The following is a 19,086-nucleotide window of genomic DNA, read 5'->3' on the forward strand; positions in this document are numbered from 1 at the left end:
TAAACCATGATATGTACCCACACATTAGTTACAAGCCTTATATCCCTTCAAATTGCTCGTTCCTCATTTGTTTGTTTAATTATCTTACAATGTCACTTTGATTTCTACTGGTTTTTCTTTTAGCACATTTATATCATTACTGTTTTCTTCTGCAACAATGACACCTGTCTTTCCGATTCCCATCCGTCGCCTTTTAAGCATACAAAATTCTGACTCCTCCACTACTTTGGCTACGGTTATTGCATCTTTGAGCAAAGGACTGCTCGCAGTCCAGAGTCTCTCCTGCATCTTTTTACTGGAACATTGGACAATTACTTAAACTTCGATCAATTTGTCGGTCTTGGATCCGAATTGGTATTTAATTGCCAAGTCGTTAAAACTAGCAACAAATTCATCTCCTGATTCCTCTGGTCTTTATGGCAGAGTATAGAATTTATGCCTGGTCTTGGCAATATCCACTGTCCTGGCAAACATTATTTCAAATCTAACATTTGCTTCCCTGAATAGCAACTTCCTAAGCATCAACTGCAAAAAGTAGATATTTAAACGAGTGCTGTACCTCTTTTCCTAAAACACTTTCTAGAAGAGCTTCTTCCTGCTTGGAGCAAAATTAACTACATCTACGCCTTTATATAATTTACAAAGATCTCTATCAATTTCTTCCATGGAATTGGAGGAGAGCCAGCAGGTTGAAAGGAGGATGGTGGTGCTATTAGAGCTTGATCAGTACCTATTTTGCAGCCAAACAGTAGTGCTGCTTTGTTTATAAAAATATGCATACATGTTTCTGACCGTAGGTTTAATTGTTAGTTAAACATGTGCCACAGAACATCAATGAAATCTGAAGATGAATGACTGTCATTACCAATATCCAATTAATGTTTTTCATATTCAGAAGATCTTCACTATATTAACATCCAAATAGATAGTGCTTTACCCCTCACTGTGCTTCAAGTATTTCCCCAAGGTTTAAGTGTTCCTCCCACAGAGAGGTGGCCATGCAGCTAAAATGATCCAACAAGACTTCCTTAAATGGTAGAGTTACACTGGGATATCATAGATTGGCAAGGCTTCAGCAGTGAGTGTTAGACTTTAAATAATGCCTGTAAGTTAGGAGGTTCTTTGTACGCCTTGCACTTCGATGCTGATGCATTGGTTAAAATTATAGTATAGTTTGGGCTGTATATACCTTAGTATTTTGCTAAACAAAATCAAAGATGGTGATCCTAGCACCAGAACTCATAAATCAGTCGTCTGTCACTGGTTACTGCATCTCACAACTCAAAAAGTTCCTCTCATAGGCTCACCACCATTTCCCTTTACTTCACTGCTAAAATTGTTTGTTGGTAACTGGCAAGGGTTAAGGAGCACCTTGTCACCATAAATTGTAGTATTCACTAGTAACTAAAAGTTTGTCAACTCAAGATACATTGATGCCGGACAATACATGCACTGGCACTCAACTGGAGTCAGGAAGCCAAACAAATTCTCTAAAAGCTCTACATGGGTATCCCAGACTCACCAGGGTTTCCTTCATAGACATAAAAGTTGAAATAAGAACAGATTATGCAACAGATTACTACACAACTTTGAAAATGGTCTCCTCGTTATATTAGATCACTGTGCACTAAGTACACAAAGGGACATGCCCATTCTGCAGGTTTTTAATGTGGTTTGCATTAGCTTAATAATATTTTTTAATTGGAATTGAAATGTAAGAGTATGTTAAAAAGTGCAACCGGATAACTATTACCGTACTTCAAAATACCTCTGTGAACAGGACCCTTAGTTTCCAATTCTTGTGAACGTGTAATCCACTTAATTTTATTGTAAAACATGGAGAACCATATTAATGTTTTGTCAATTAATTTTCACCATATATCCCAATGATGGTTTGCTTTGAATTTTGTGTGCTCTTTCTTTTGCAAGAGACATGACCAAGGCAACGTGGGCCTCAGAGGAAACAGCAATGAGGATCCTCGCGGAGAGTACCCAACTAAACGCCTGGGGAATCAAAGTACATTTACACCAACAACCGGGCTATCCTGAACCTCTTATACCCAACAGACTGGGTCATTCAGACTATCCACATCCCAGGAGCGTTAAATCAGTCCTCAAAGGGACGCGTAGCACGGAGGTACATCTACCGGGAGGGAAAAGCCAGGATGGAGAATCCTCACAGGACCTGGTTTCCTAGAACAATAAACCCACAAGGAGAGGGAACTTGACAGCTCTACCAAAGCCCCGAGGGTGGCCCGCAACTTTGAATATGCTCTTGGAATGTAAATGGCCTAGGAAGCAAGGCATCGGACACAGAATTTCACTCCTTTATCCAAGGCTTCGACTTAATCTTAATGCAGGAGGCTTGCTTGGAAGAACCTCAGCACCTACTAGGCTGTAAAACCCATCTCCTCCCAGCAACCAAAGGAGCTAAACTTGGGCACCTGAAGGGTGGCCTTTCTATCTACTCTTCAATTAGCACCATAAGGGGCACAAGAGAAGTTGACTCCATTCTAACCCCAACAAACGGGCTCAAACTTCTTGCATTAGACATAGAGGAGGGCAATGCTAAACAACAAATCATAGTGCTAACGTTTATATTCACCACGAGACAAAGCCAGAAGAGTTAAAATGGTGAGCAGGGAAATAACAAAATTGCTCTTGGAAGAGTCAACAACTAACCTTATACTGCCTGGAGATTTTAATATGCATCTATTAGGACCACAATCAAGGGACAACGAGCTGGAGGAACAACTTGCAGTAGAGAAGATTCCCATCCAGATACAGGGCAAAAAGATACACCTGTCAGCCCAGTCCAGGAACTTTATACAGGATATGGAGCACCTGAGCCTTGCGGTAATAAAAGAACGCTTTCCAGGAGATCAACCGCCTGTGGCAACTCATCACAAAGCTATGGCAAGCTCTACAATAGATTACACGTTTTTACTCTGCAACTGTTTAGCAGGATTTTTAATTTCAGGATTGGAACAAAAGAGCAGAGCGACCATCAGCCCCAGGAAATTTCGATGTGTATAAATGGGAGATCCCATATCTTCCCAGTGGGGGATCCTGCAACTATTTACACTGTGAATTTCAGAATGCTCAACTGCAAACCAAGCTGAGGCACATAGTAATGCGAAAATCCGGGGGCGTGGCCAAGCACGCGATGTAGGAAGACGTGCCCGAGCGGAGCTCCGTGCGAAGCTCCCCTACCACGGGCATTTTATCCTGCATTACCGACGGTACCGAGCTCAAACTCGGACCGAGTGCACCCGGACGCCCGACCCACCTCCAGGGCGATTTTCGGGCACATCGGAGCGACTGATCCTCCGACCGGCAGCGGCCCTGAAGACTGGCCGCCTGGAGTGCACTTCCGGCCGGCGGCCCAATTACCTGAGGCCGGGGATCCGGCCCTGCGGGATAGGCCGCAAAGCGAGTGCCCAGCAACGAGCGGTCCGGCGGAGGGACAGGACCGCATCCCACACGCCGGACGCCCACCAGCGACCAGACCCTGCAGGGGCCCCAGACATCAGCGGACATTCGACGCCCTGACCCACGGTAGGCCGCGACACTAGCGCGCCTCGCCCGCCGCCACTGGGGGCATTCCACCGAGCCCCGGGACCACAAGGGGGTGAACACGCGAGCCTGGCTGGGGGCCCGCACTAACGCAACACTGCCCCAGGGCCCTGCCGACCCACGACACACGCAGGGAACCCGCGACACGGTGCCAGTAGTCCCCGGCGACCCGACCACCCGAGGGCCCTCAGCGCTGCAAGCACCCACACAGGGCCGGCCCGTGGCGGTCTGTGTCACTGCCCCTCCGCACCTGCAGGCACTGGAGTCACCCGGCCAGGTTGAACAGGCACCTGTGAGCTGCCACGTTGGGCCACCACGAGGCCCACACAGACACCGTCACCGCCAAGCTCAGCGGACCACCACCGGAGGCTGCACGGCCCTCTCCTACCAGACCTCTGCGCCTGCCCATCTCATAAGAGACGACACGGATCGACATCGGACCCTCCTGGCGCCGTGAGGCCTAAAGCGCGCCACTCACGAACTGTGACGACGTTGCACCGGCCCCGCTAGCACCCAGCCCAACGCTGAGAGACTCTCCCGCCCTGGCGCCACGAGGCCTACACAGCTCACACGCCCCACATCCACCGGACTTGTACCGGACGAGCCAGACCCGCGCGCGGCGCTAGGGGCCGCCTAGCATCATCCGACAGAGCGCGTCCTCCCAGGCTCAGCAGACGGACGAACCGGGGGTGACCCACCACCCCGGCCTGCCGGACCACCGAGTGGCTCAGACGGGAGGCGAACGGCAACCGGGACCCCCGCGGCACTGACCGCCACGCTCGGGAGTCCCCTCAACGGCCGCCACGCAATCACCCTGTCCTCCCTAGGCGGCCACGTGCTACAGATCCCCGGAACCCTGCGGTGGGACGGCCCTCCCCCCCCGCCTACGGCTACGCGACATCCACAATAGGGAACACAGAGAACCTGACCGAGAGACCCACGTGCTCTGGCCCCTCCGCCGCGCATTGCGAGAATATACCCACCCGCCTGACCAGCCGCAAAGACCTCCCACATGTCAGGGGGGACCAGGGCAAAGACTGGCACAGGAGGGACCCTCGGCAAAGGGAAAATGGTGAAAAACGCAGAGGCTGACCAGACTGCTTCCAAGCTAGACACCATGCGGGCGGCCATGGAACGCCTGGAGGAATCCATGCAGCTGACCCGTACGTCGCTGGAGAACAGGATCGACAAGGTGGCCGTGGATCTGACACTCCTCCGGGCAGACCACAAGAAACTGTCTGACCGCACCACGACCCTGGAGCAAACGATGGCGGAGGCCACCCCCAAACTAGCACAGACGGACAAGCACGTCCAGGACCTGCTCAACCGGGTGGAGTTCCTTGAGGATAGGGCGGAGGACGCGGAAGGACGGGCCAGGAGGAACAACGTGCGCATAGTGGGCCTACCGGAGCGCTGGGAGCGGAGAGAGACAGCGGAGCATATGGAGACCTGGCTCAGAGAATTATTGCCAGAAGGCACACTGTCGCCATACTTTGTAGTGGAGCGGGCACACAGAGTACCAGCCCGCCCGCCCCCGGAAGGCTCCAACCCAAGACCGATGCTCCTGCGGGTATTGAACTACCGCGACCGAGATGCCATCCTTCGCGAGACGCGGAAACTATCAAATATACAGATAGACAACGCCAAGGTGATGTTCTTCCCTGATTATACCATACAAGTTCAGCGACGACGTCAGTCCTTTCTTGAGGTGAAGCACCGGCTCAGACGCTTGGCTCTCAAATACTCGCTGTTGTTTCCGGCACGCCTCAGAGTGGTGGCATCAGACAAGACCCACTTCTTCGACACCCCAGAGGCAGCAACGGCCTGGCTGGATTCGGGAGTGGACACGAACCCCGAGCCCGCACAGAGAGAACAGCGCCGGAATCGAGGCACGCGCAGACGGAGACAGCGACACACCTCGAGGGCCGGGTCGCCGACCGTGGACACGGAAATCGGCCCACCCCGGAGCAAATACAGAATGAACAAATGGAAGCCGTCCGCATAACAGCTGTGATCAGCGGGTCGCAATCGCCTCTACTGCTATCCAACACCAGCCCGCGTTCACGCGGGAGCGAGGACGACGACTACATGTACGGTCTACCAGACGACTCGAACCCAGGGGGCCTACCAGACGTCACCCCCCAAACATCAGATCTGATATCGTAAATGCTCCTCCCCAACCCAGCCCTGGCTGGACCAAAGCGACTCGCACAGAGGAGCGGTCGGCTCCCCCCCATCGATGGCCAGATCGGGGAATTACATGGATGCCTCTGAAGGCCTGACGGCCACGGCCGCCGCCTTCTCCGAGACCTGTGCTTTGCTGCCGAACCCCGCTTTCCGGCTTGCCACGGAGCTACAGTGGCACCGGGTGGGGGGCCGGGGCTCCTCTGCTGGAACATCACCGAGTCCTTGACTTTGGAGGGGTGGACGGACCCCTAGAGGTGAATGCCCCTCCTCAGGGGGAATGAAAGATGGGGCCCCGCCGTGGGACCAATGTTCTGGGTCAAGTGACACTGGGAACCCTAAACTGGCCGCAGACACTATCACTGGCTCTTGGTGCTCTTCCAGCCCACTGCCCGTGGAGGGGAGCCGCTTCGGCTCTTTCGGCATAACGAACTACCCTGTTTATTTTCAGTGCTGTACTTAGTCAACCCCCCATTGAACTCACGGATTGATTGAGCTCGATAGAGCGTTTGGGCGACGACTTGTTCTTGTTGTTGCCCTTTTGGTATTATGTTTATGTTCAAGTTATTTCTTTTGAGACTAGTGTTGGTACTGACTTGCTATTGTGTGCATCTTTGGGTCTGTGGGGAGGGGCGTGAGGTAACAATGCTCATTATTCACCGCTATTGTGTGGGTGTGGGCGAGGCGGGTGGGGGCCTGGAGGGGGGGAGGTGGACACTTGGCCGCAATCAACACTGTGATGGCTACGTTTAAATTTTGTACCTGGAATGTCAGGGGCATGCACACACCCTCACGTAGATACCAGGTATATTCCTATCTTAAAAGGCATCAGATCCAGATTGCACTGCTACAGGAGACACACCTAGTTGCCACAGAGGTAGCCACACTTCGCCGTAAATGGAGGGGACAGATATTTGCCACAACCTTCTCGGCGTTTGCGAGGGGGACCCTGATCTGGGTCCGGCCCGGGGTCCCGTTTGCGCTAACACACAGCAACATTGACACTGAGGGACGCTACGTCTTCATACAGGGCAGGCTTGACGGGCAGCAGATGGTCATAGCCTCCATATATGCACCTAATGTAGAACAGGGGAAATTCTTCACACGACTGTCGACAGCGATAGCGACATGGCCGGACGTACCCCTGATGGTGGGCGGGGATTATAACTGCGTGTTGAATGCCTCCCTTGATCGCTCATCTCTCCCAGCGACAATCGCCCCGGTACAGGCGACCTCCAAGGCCCTCCTTGACTGGGCAACACAGTGGAACTTACAGGATGCCTGGCGCGTCAGGAACCCCACCGCCCGGGTGTATTCTTACTACTCGGGAGCCCACTCACTGCATGTCAGGCTGGACAGATTCATGCTGTCCCGTGACCTGCTCCCCTCTGTGTCCGACACTGACTACCTCGGACGGACCCACTCGGACCATAACCCGCACACGCTGGTATATGGATGGAAGCGTCCACACCCGCCCGTACCAACATGGCGCCTGCAACCGGACCTCCTACTCGACACCCCATTCCGAGAGGAAATCTCCGGGAAGATCCTGCAGTACTTCGAGGACAATGCAGACTCGACCTCCTCCCCGAGAATCGAGTGGGACGCCTTTAAGACGGTGACCCGGGGAAGTTGCCTCAGTGTACAGGCGGGCCTGCGTAGGCAAGTAGAGCGAGACCTGACACAGGCGGAAAGGGCACTGCTGAGTGCAGAGCAAGGGGCAATGGGGGATGATGACTGCCAACTCGTCTCGGCCAGAGCGGATCACGCTGCCTTGATGGAACGCCTCAAGAATATCAACTTCGCTGCGCACACCGCGCGCACCCACAGCACGGGAGATAAGCCTTGCAGACTCCTGTCGTGGCTGGTACGACAAGACACGCAATCCGCATCGGTCCTATCTATCCGCACAGCCCAGGGCGTTGAGGTCTAAAAAAAAAAAAAAAATGTAATGCGAAAATCCGCTGAGAAATATTGACCTAAGGACTAGGGGAGTAGTGTGCTAAAAGATCAGATGGCCCGCACCAGGCGGGGGACCACCTAACACCCAGATTGTAATATCACGATCCGGAAACCACCTCAACCATCTATTAATCTCCAATATACCAAACCTGAGGGCCCTGAACCATCTATTAATCTCCAATATACCAAACCTGAGGGCCCTCAACAAAGATATAAACAAAACTGTACGAAAGCAAAGACAAAGGGCAAACAAAACTACTTTACAAAAAACCCTAGCACAGTTAAAAGCCCTCATGGAAACACCAGCAGGTCAACAATAGATCTACACTTCACAACCTTGCAGATTAAAAACCGAGTAGCCAAAGGTAGGCCAGAGGGCGCACCTGGCCCCAACGGCATCCCCCTAATATTATTCAAAACTGACCCGAACTACTGGGCAGCCGCATTACAACCAGTGTTCAACACCATAGGATAAGGGGGAGGCACTCCAGACTCCTGGAAAGGCTTCAAAATATCTCCAATCTACAAGAAGGGAGATAAGAATAAAGCAACCAGTCTCCTCCTGGATGAATTAACAGCATGGGCAAATTAAAAAGCCCTCATCCCCATCAACCAGACAGGCTTTTGAAAAGGTACAGGGACCATTACAAATCAACTTGCCCTGACGCTATTGATGGACGGCGTCAAAGCAGCAAATCTCCCTCTTTTCCTTTGCTTCATTGACTATTCTGCTGCTTTTGATAGTATACACAGGCACAAATTGTGGGCTAACCTAGCGAAAATGGAAATTCCAGTAGCGCTTTTAAAGCAGATAATACTCTTACATACTAACACTTGGGTTCAAGTAAAGCAAGGAACCGGTGAATATCTGTCAAGGAGAATACCAACTACGGGGGACTGAAGCAGGGGTGCGTGCTGGCCCCCATACTTTTTAACTTGTTTACGGCAGACCTTTCTTCTTTCTTCAGAATTAAACAACAGTATCTCACATGCACCCAGGCTAGGGCGGCTGTCACTCTCTAACCTACTGTACGCTGACGACGTTGTGCTAATTAGCCAAACTCCAATTGGGCTTCAGCACCTGCTAAATACAACTATCAATCATGCAGAATCGAATGGTCTAACCATCAACCTAGATAAGTCAAAGGTCATGCGCTTTAACCTAAAAAAGAACTCAACAGGGTTTCACTGGAACCTGGCAGGTAGTCATGTGGAATTTGTGGCAAAATATAAGTAACTAGGGGTGATACTTTATGAGAAAGGTATTTTTAAACCACAAAAAGAAGCCATAAAACGGAGAAACTCCATAGCAGTAGCTCTAAAATCTCTGAAACTTGAAACTGTCGGGCAAAACTTTAACCCCTTATTACAAGTTCTACAAGCAAAGTTAATCCCAGCTATCACTTATGGGAGTGAGTGCCTCAGGGGAAAAGAGGAGGACACTTTGGAACTAACTGTGTTGAGATCAGCAAGCATAATCTATAGCCTACCAAATTATGTCTCTCCCGCACAAATCAGACTGGAGTTTGGTCTACAGTCGCAAAAAAAGCTTGAAATGCGGCTTATGTGACATGCTGGTTTAGGATCAGAAGCTCCGATGAGAGCTCTCTGAATTTCCATCTATGGAAAGAGATAAACTCAAGCAAAGCCTTCACCCGAAGAGATTACCTGACCGCATCCATAAATCGCCTAAGCCTGAAGGAGCTCCGGGCAACCCAGGAACACAGAACAGTTTCAAGTCTTTGGTAAATAAGACAGTAAAAAGGCTGTCCGAACTAGAGGACAAAGAAGCGCTCAGTGAAGGTCTCATGGTTGGTGTGTGCTGCAGTTATACAAACCCTGGCCCGCAAAAGTATCTGTGCGTTGGCTTCAGCAGGAGATTAATAAAGAAATATCTGCGGTTTCGATTGGGAATTCTTCCTGTCCTGCCGCACCTTCCACCATGGAAGAAGAAATAACTTAGTGCCGCCTTTGTGGGGAAGCAGAAGAGAGCATCACGCATTTCCTATGCATCTGCCACAGACTAGATTCATAACGTCTTTGTTTTTTAAATCAATCTTTATCATCAAGGTGGATAAGCACCTGAAGGCAAGCAGTGAAGGCTTGCTTAGGAGGAGGAGATATACAGCTGGCATGCCGGTTTGTACAATTCATGGGAGTAGTAGAAGAGAAACTGAAGAGATCCGGCGCAAAGAACAGCTCCGATCAAGGGCCTACCATCCCCTGGAATTGTCATTCCTTTACTGGGGAAACGCCGGACACAAAAAGCTTTCCTTTTACTACATTGACAATAACTTTTGGTTAACTATTAGGTACTTGGGAGGCCGCGGACATGTAGCATTCCTACTATAAAAATTTACCACAAGTCTGATATACGATACTACTAATTTTGCTATTTTTAAATATAAATGTAACTCATAGGCTCTATTTAATTCATGTTTTTATATTACATGTTTGGGATTAAGGACCGCCCAAAGCTTATCAGATGAAAAGACACTTCGCCAGAGCAAGGCCCAAGTTAGATGAAGAGGAAACGCTGAGCTAAGTCAAACTGTCCCATAGCTCTTTTATTGTTGTGTGCTCCAATGATGAAACTGTAGTTTATTTTATGAACTTTTACCTTGAGCCATTCTTTTTTGTAAAGGTTGTTATTAACATATACAATAAATTATTTACTTCTTTTGCTGTGGTCAGTATTCCTACAGTATAATATTTTTGTTTCAATCTTTCCATCATCATCTTTTGTACGTTTTCCAAATCTTGGTCATTACAAACTATGTCAAATGAGAACATTGCAACTTTTCATACAGATGTTTAGGATGGAAACCCATGTGTGCAATACATTTATTCAATCAATTTGTTTTAGTCATTTCTTTCTTTCATGCCTTTATTTGTGGGGGGAGTTTTATATAGCGCAAACTTGACTTGAAGGTATCAGAGTGCTTTACATGAGCGCCAGTTGTGTTACACAAGGACACATTAATATTTGTTAGGCACGGGGAGATTAAGTGATTTGCCCAGAATCACAGGATGTGGAGCGTCACTGCCTGGTTTCCCAGATTCGAGGTCAACTACCCTAGCCGTTAGACCACATCCTCTCCCCTATATGCCTCTATTCACATATATGATATTCAGTTACATATCTTGTTTAGTTCTATACCAAATTAAAAATAAAGTATCTCAACATTACCACCAAAAACTTTATCCAACCTTGTTTTTCTATTATGTGCCTCTTGGCACACGTAGCATAAAGATTTTGCATATAGCATTTTAAAGATACTTCCATATTGAGTGAAGTCCCAGTAAACAGTAGAAAGAATCTCTCATTGGATTTAAAATAATGATCATAATACCAAGAGTACAAAATGTGCATCAATAAAGCATGTTGCTCCTGGTTTGTCAGTGTCAGAAAGTCATGACTCAGGTCCACTTAACAGAACATTGAACTGCAAGAATGGCATACTTTGGTGGGCATAGGAGGTTAAATAGTGTCCAATAGCATTTTAAGAAACTTACTGCAGAACATGGGATAATGTTTAATTATAATAATCGCTAGTAATCACAAGTACGACTTAAAGGCACAGAATTCTATCTTTTTGCAACAAATATCGAATGACTTTTTGGTAAGTTTAATTTCCACTGGAGATTCTAATTTTATTCTTCATGTTTACAAACATCCTATCTAATATGGAAGATTAGCACACCAAGAATGTAATTGGTTTGTGAGAAGGGTGATGGTGTGACCATGTATTAAAAATAATAAAGTACCTCTTGCTGTTCATTATAAAGCTATAATACATGAGATTCTGCAAACACTGTATAAAACCCATCTCTAATTGATTTATAATACATGGTATTCTGCAATCCCAGTATTAAAACCTGTCTCTAATTTCTTTATAATAGGTGACTTGTGGCACACTCAGTTGACGACTTTAAAATAATTACATCAGAACTCAATTGTAATATCTTATTACAGTTGAGTTCTGATGTTAGCGCGAGCATCCAAGGGGAAAGGCAGGTGAGGTCCTGGAGCATAATTAAAGCAGTTGATTAAAGAACGAAAACAAAATGAGTCTTCTTTATTCTGCTCTGTTCTTCTAGCTCTACATTGCCAAGCAGAAAAGATATATTTATGGTCATGTGTATATTTGGCACTCCTTAGGTAATTATAGAAAAGTGTGAATCTTTTTGCATGTTTCTACACAATTCAAGCTATTGTGCCTTTAATAAAACAAAAAAAAACAGACTTGTATTAACCCGATTCTAATATATGTTTCCAACAAATATCTAACAGCTTTTTTGATGCGTTTCCTATTGCACTAGACACTCTATTTTTATTCTTCCATTTTGCAAACATGTCCTCGCTTTCATATGAAAGAGCAGTGCACCAAGGATTTAAGTAGTTTGAGGTAAAGGTGATGATGTTACTATTTATTATAAGGAATAAAGTACCCCCAACTGCACATGATAAAGACATTGAAAGTCACCTTAGAGTTCCATAACCTCAGAAAAGAGCTAGGCCTTACATTTCATTCTTCTTTATGGTCATGGAAAAATCTTTATGATATACAGCAATGGGGACTTTATCTCTAATAAAATAAGTGACATGGGACAGAGCCAGTCAAGAAATGACCACGGAACTCAACTATGTTAACTGGTTATAGGTGAATTCCGACTTCACAATGTCCATGTTACTCTTTAAATAGCTATAGAAAAAGTTAGAATCTTTCTGCATTTTTGCAACAAATATTTAACAGCTTTTTTGGTAGGTCAAATTTCGCCCTAGAGATTCGATTTTCGTTCAGGCTAGCAAACGTGCTTTCATATGAGAGAGCTATGCATCAAGTATTTAGGTGGTTTCTGGGAAAGGTAATGGTGTGACCATGTTTTACAATGAATAAACACACCATGTTTTACATACTAAGGCTATTGCTACTCACATCAGAGGTTCATAACCTTTGGCCTCTTTCCTCTATACCACCATGGAACTTCTCACTGACTTGCAATATCCTTATAATGTAGGGCAGGGGGGTACTTTCCATGTATTGTAAGTCACCTCACTTCTGAGTTCCATGACCTTAAAAAAAGACCTCGGCCAAGTAAGCTTTTCAAACATGTAACAGAATTGGCACTATGAAGGTTTTTTCCAGCTTCAACATGTATTATAAGAAATCACGGCATCTTACCAAATAATCACACCATTGTACCCTACTTTGCAGGGGGATGTTAACAAGGATTGCCACTGTCTTTATGAGTGTCTGATATTTCAAAATGTCATTGCAGCCTGGGAAAGAGAGTAGGTTCTGCTATTCGCAGGCTCTCCCAAATGTAGTCGTCAGTGTACCTTCCTGACTACACAGGATAGGTTCTTATCCATAGATGGTTGCAGATAAGGTCCCAGAACCATAATTTTCATGAGTCTTTTCTTTTCTCTCACGATTGGGCATTTAGGAGTGTCCACCTTTTTATTTGGTAGAAATAAGCAGCGCTGGGATGGGTTAAGGAGGGGCTGAAATAGGATGTGACTGAGAAAGGTTGTTGTCACTCCCTTCTCATGTGGTGCTGGCTCCAGCAGAGTAGGAAGAAATACCTTTAATTTATTGTATACCCGTTTTAGATAGCGTACATATACTGAAAAGTAGAAGGTTTATTTAATTTAACACAGAAACAAAGATTTACAAAAGATAACAGCACTATGAAACTAAAGAACTTGAAAAAACGTGGCTCAGGGGAAAACAAATTGAAAAATGAGCTATGGTCAATAAAGCCATAATACAAGGAACAGAAGTGAAGAGAAGGCGGAAGATGAGAATGTACTTCTTTTAAAGTTTTGATGATTTTGTTCTCTCCACTGATTCCAAGTTCTGATCCTTTATACGGTGCGCCATCTCTGAAGTATTGTCTGGCCCCATGTGTAAAGATTTACCGCCATTAGTGAAGCATCCAACAAAGGAACAAACAGCATAATTACCACTGGTCTCAGTGTCGGGGGTGGGATGGGGGAGAAGGGGAGTTCTTATCGATGTTGAGAAAATTAAACTTTCAAGTTCTCCTTGGTAGCCCAAGGGTTTTGTAATCAGCACCCAGGGTCTTAGTATTGCAGCACAGAAGGGGGTGACTCTGGAGTACCAGATGTGGACATTTATGGCTACAGAACCAAGAAGTCTGGAATTTCTATAAGGTCAGAAATGTTTCTTTATCAAAGGCTGAAAATAGCCAATTACTTCATACCAATGTTGAATTTAACAGACATGTCATTTTTTTGGTAACACTTCACGACATTTCTGGAGATAAAGGGTAACAAAAGAAGACAAGTATATGCACTGAGCATCTAAGCCAGAGAACATAGTTTGCGTTGCTAAGAAATTAAAGTAGTTTTCTCGCGCTTGATTTCTTTGACCAGCTAAAACAAATCCTTTGCAGATTTCACAATCCTCTTCCAAACAACTAAGGTAGGGCCAAGAAATCTAGTGATTAGTCCTGAACTTTCAAAAGAGACTGGCTTTTTTGGCTTTGGCCTGACTCACGACCAAAAGCTGAAGCTTGAAAAATAGTATGATGCTACAGAAATAAAAGCGTGAGAGTCCCTTTATCTGCCCCATTGAGAAAACCAGTAAGTCAGCCAGAGCGTTTACCAGAACACTTTAAAGTCATCTGTTTTTTAAAGTTTCATTTTTTTTTTCGTGCTCTCCGCCGGCACCCCGCTCGCGGCAGCCGCCGGTGCTGGCCAGTAACTGTCTCCCTCTCTCCGGATGCTTTCCTTGTTCACTGTGCCTGCCCTCATCATTATAGTGGTCTCCCTTCCCTCTACAGTATTTGCGTTGGTTGTGGTGCTATAGAAGTTCGCCATGATTTTCAAAGTCTTGCATGCTGGTAATGTCACTACACTTATGTTTGGCTAAATTCCATTGCGTAAGTCGCTCTGATTTGATGCAAATGTGTTCTGATTGTATTGACTTTGTCAAATAAAGGTTTTCAATACTTTAAAAAAAGGAAAAATTAATAAATAAACCATATGGGCATTGTGTTTGCAACAAAAAAAAAAAGTTGTTGCACCAAGGATATTGTGCTTCATAACTAAATACTTATAAGGTCCCAAAAGCGAGACCAATTGGCTATGCCAATGCTTTTGTTTGTGCAACTTGAAGTTGTTGCATGGGAGTGCTGTTCAACTGCTCGGAAATATTCCTGTGGTTTGTTTTGGGGTCTGGTGTGCTGCGCCATAGCCATATATGAAAGATAAAGGAAGAGGCAGAGATTGGCGCTTGAGAGTGAGGCAGGGACAGTCAGTAGAAGATAGAGAGAGGAAAAGCAGACAAGAGGCAGAGACAGGCCCAGTGTAAAAGTCAGAGAAACTGGGCACAGAGAGAGGCCGGGGCAAGTTGCCGAAAAGCTAGAGATGCAGAGTCAGTGGAAAAGATAGAGACAGACAGCAGAAGAGACAAACAGGTAAAGATAGAAAGACGCCCTGGAAAATTGAGAGGTCGAGACTGAGGCTTGTGGAGAGATGGACCGACCTTTGAAAAAGACAGCGACAGACACAGTTCCCGTGTTTTTCCACGTGTCCACTTAGGGTGCTCCGTGTGTATAAGAACGCCTTCTTCCTGTTTCAATGACATGGCGTCAGACTGGAATGTAAGCAGGCAGGCCTCTTCATGTTGACAAAACAAAACAGGACACTCGCATTGGCCTTCCGCACTGTCCAAAGTAATTGCCCTTTTATGTGCAATGGGGAAAAGCACCAGACATTTCTAATCTTTCTAAAAAAATCAAGGAAGGTGCTAGAAGTTTGTGCTTTACATTAATGACACATTTTAGCAAGAACAAGTTCACATGGCCCCACTCTACAAACAGCCATATATTTCATCCTGGCAGGAGTTGTGTGTGTGTGTGTGTAAATGTTTGCATATGTCCCCTTTGCCTGCAGCAACAGGTGGCACTTTTAAAACTCGTGATGCTTGAGAAGATATACATAAATCGTGCAGAGAAGCCCCCTCCAGCCCCTAGCCACACTGAAGACATTACAGCGCCAAGTTGCCCTGTTGCGTGTTTGGCACAAACACAAACAGAATTCGCACATTTGAAGTTCCTGTGCCACACAATATATATCCGTCTGCAGTCTCACTTCCTTCTAGTGGTTCTGCCTCCCAAGTGAATGTGGTATTAAAAAAATTCATTCAATTATTTCATTGAAGCACAAACTTCAGCAAAAGCGAAGCGTCTGCTGTATAAATGTCACCAACCCCTGTCTGAGTGTCAGGTGGCACAGAGTGAGCTGAAAGCATCACTGATAAACAAGAGCATGGCCTTGGCGGGCAAACAGAGTGTAGCGAGCTAATCCGGTCCTCAAAATGTTTTAAAAATATATGATATCGCATGTAACTGGTTTATTAACATTTAAAGGAATCCATTTAATCAGATATTAATTTATGTATGCTGCCAAATCGTTCTCTGCATCACTTCTGCCCTTATAACGATGGTTGATTATATATTTTGTATTTTTTCCTCTAATTATGTAAATTGGTTTTCATTGTGTTTCATGAATTCTTAAAAAAATAAATAAATAAACAAGAGCATGGCTGTATATTGTACAGGTCATACCTAACATACATACGCAGGGATGTGTGTGGTATTAAAAAAATTAATTCAATTATTTTATTGAAGCACGAACTTCAGCAAAAGCAAAGCGTCTGCTGTATAAATGTCACCAACCCCTGTCTGAGTGTCAGGAGGCACAGAGTGATCTGAAAGTATCATTGATAAACTAGAGCATGGCTGTATATTGCTCGGAAAAGCACGAAAGTGAAAGGAAATTTGAAAAACAGATGGCCCAAGCACGAGCCGCTGCTCGCTCCCGCAAGGTGGATGCCAGCACAAGCACAAGTGCTTGAAATGAGCTGACCAATTCCAAAAGGTCATCTCCTAGAGCAGCGCTGCACTAGGCTCGACCTAAAAAAGATAAGCCCTCAATTTGCTATTAAGTCCGCCAATTGACGGAAATAGTTGTCAAAAAGCAAGGGGATCAAAACGAAACCTTGTGGAACACCAGAGGTCAGGGCTTGTGGCTTGGATCTCACATTAGTTGAAAAGATCTGAAAAGTACGGTCTTTTAGGAAAGAAACAAGCCACATCAAGGCAGAGCTTTCAAGGCCTAAAGACTTTAGGTTGCCAGCCAGGATAGTATTAGACAAATAAAGTATCTTACTACCGAAATAATGGGCAAATCAATTGGCCTAATTTCAAGCTGAACAGAGATTCCAAGGCGCATCCATGGTTTTGGTAAAATTACAACCTGATGTCTGTGTCATTGAACAATCTTCCTACTTCCTCACTCAAGCTATAAAAGTAAACATATTTAGGTGCGTTGTTGCAAACATTCTATAATGTTTAATGGATCATTTTAGAAGACCATTTATAAATACTGTAACAAATGCAGTGTAAACATATATGCCTAATACTACCACTAGTGAAATACTGGAAGGAAACCAACAAAATGAGGGCATAGCTGAAGGGGCAGTTGGTTAAATAACTGCAGTGGTTAAGATAGACCACGTTATTATCAAGATGTATTGGTGGACACAGCAAGCACAACAGCTTGTAATGAGTCTAGCTAATCAATAAAACACGACAAGTTACAAAGAGAGAAAAAGTAGTCACCCACCTCTGAGAGCCTCCACGTTGTCATCCTTCTTTCGGAAAGTCTTTTGAATACCAGTGATTCTGAGAGGTAAAAAGTAAACAAAACATTTTAGGACAATAGATAATCACTTTGATTGAGAATATGTTTATGAAACAGGGCATATTTCTTTACAGAGGACATAAAACAAGACACAAATCAAAGACCAAGAAACCAAGGATAGAGTAGAGACACAGAAGAACCCAGCAAAAGACCACAGGTACATTATAGGACATGGGGTACATGGGAGGACCAGCCATGTAATTAAGGATCACAAAACAGAGCCTTAGAAACAGGGTAGGTGAGTCGTAATAAGCATACCAAACACAAAAAATGAAAGATTAGTGCTTAAATCTGTGGCATATAAAAATGTTTAGGGAGGAAAAAATGCTTGCGGTGCACAGAAAAGAAAGGTAGAACATACAAAATAGCACAGGGCAAAAAAAGGAAACAGAGAATAGTAAGGAGCAGTAATAGGTCATGGAATTAAGGGCAGAATGAAAAGATGGAGACAAAAAATACAGGAGGGAAATGTCAGACTTTGTTCAGGGGGATTAACTGGGCTACACAGCCATTGAGGCTGGGGCCATTTGCCTCTATTGTTCCTAGGTGCATCCTACTGTGGCTCTCAAAAACTGAGCCAAGTCCAATCCCTCCCACACTTGACTCTGTGGTCTCAATGACAATTAGTTTTGTTCTTCAATACTTTATTTCGGGTGGTTAACCATAACAGACAGACATTTTACTATCTCACAAAATATGGCATAATAGTACAAAATTTGTTTCAAAAGATAAAAATGGTGTAAAAATCAGCCCGCTACAGTACATAAATCCAGTAACCCTTCTTACCCCCATTAAATATTCAATTTAAAAAATCTTCCACTGACAAGGAAGAATGCAGTTGTGACTCAACATTTAGCGGTACAAAAGGGGGTGGTGATGGACGGAGCATCTGAATCAATCAGACACTCACACCCAGTCAAAAGATATGGGTTTAATCCATCACCGTTCTTTAGCCCACTCTGCTACCCCAGTTCAGACATGGCTATATGCAAATCAGTCTGACCTTGTGCCTCATGGGAACAGTCCAGCCCGAACTGCCAAGCCATGTCTTCCCTGGACCGGAAACAAGCTTCCGAGGACCGGTTTCGGGCATTCCAGCCGTCTTCAGCCCGGCTTGCTTGAATCCAGTGGCAAAGTGAGCAAGGGACTCACGTCTGAGTATACCCTGCCACACTTATGGTGGCCAAAAGCGGTACAAAAGGGGGTGGTGATGGACGGAGCATCTGAATCAATTAAACACTCACACCCAGTCAAAAGATCTGGGTTTAATCCATCACCGTTCTTTAGCCCACTCTGCCACCCCAGTTCAGACATGGCTATATGCAAATCAGTCTGACCCTGTGCCTCATGGGAACAGTCCAGCCCGAACTTTTAGCAGCACATAAGATAAGAGATATTTCTTCCACTATACAGTCACAGGTAACTTGTTGATTCCAATTCTACACAGTGATTATAAGAATTATAGAGACGCTAAACACAAATATCTAAAGATCCTAGATGCTTCCCAAAAATGGACAATACCCAGCCGCTTACAAACTGGGATAATCCATTTCTTACCTGGTTAAGAATAGCTGGGACAGGGTAACAAGAAATGATCCACAGATTCCTCCAACAGTAAACAAAAG

At 45.5% G+C, this 19,086-nt stretch overlaps 1 protein-coding gene across 2 annotated transcripts in view; it reads right to left on the reverse strand.

The window, feature by feature from the left end:
- ABCA5 (ATP binding cassette subfamily A member 5) overlaps positions 1 to 19,086 on the reverse strand; it is a 1,411,043-nt gene that overhangs the window by 950,231 nt on the left and 441,726 nt on the right. For both annotated transcript variants that reach the window (XM_086930971.1, XM_086930972.1), the window contains exon 11: positions 17,384 to 17,442. In XM_086930971.1, coding sequence (XP_086787097.1) covers positions 17,384 to 17,442 — 59 coding nt within the window. The remainder of the gene's footprint in view (positions 1 to 17,383; positions 17,443 to 19,086) is intronic.

The sequence above is a fragment of the Lissotriton vulgaris genome, chromosome 7 (genome assembly GCF_964263255.1).
Source record: "Lissotriton vulgaris chromosome 7, aLisVul1.2, whole genome shotgun sequence".
Classification (NCBI taxonomy): Eukaryota; Metazoa; Chordata; class Amphibia; order Caudata; family Salamandridae; genus Lissotriton; species Lissotriton vulgaris.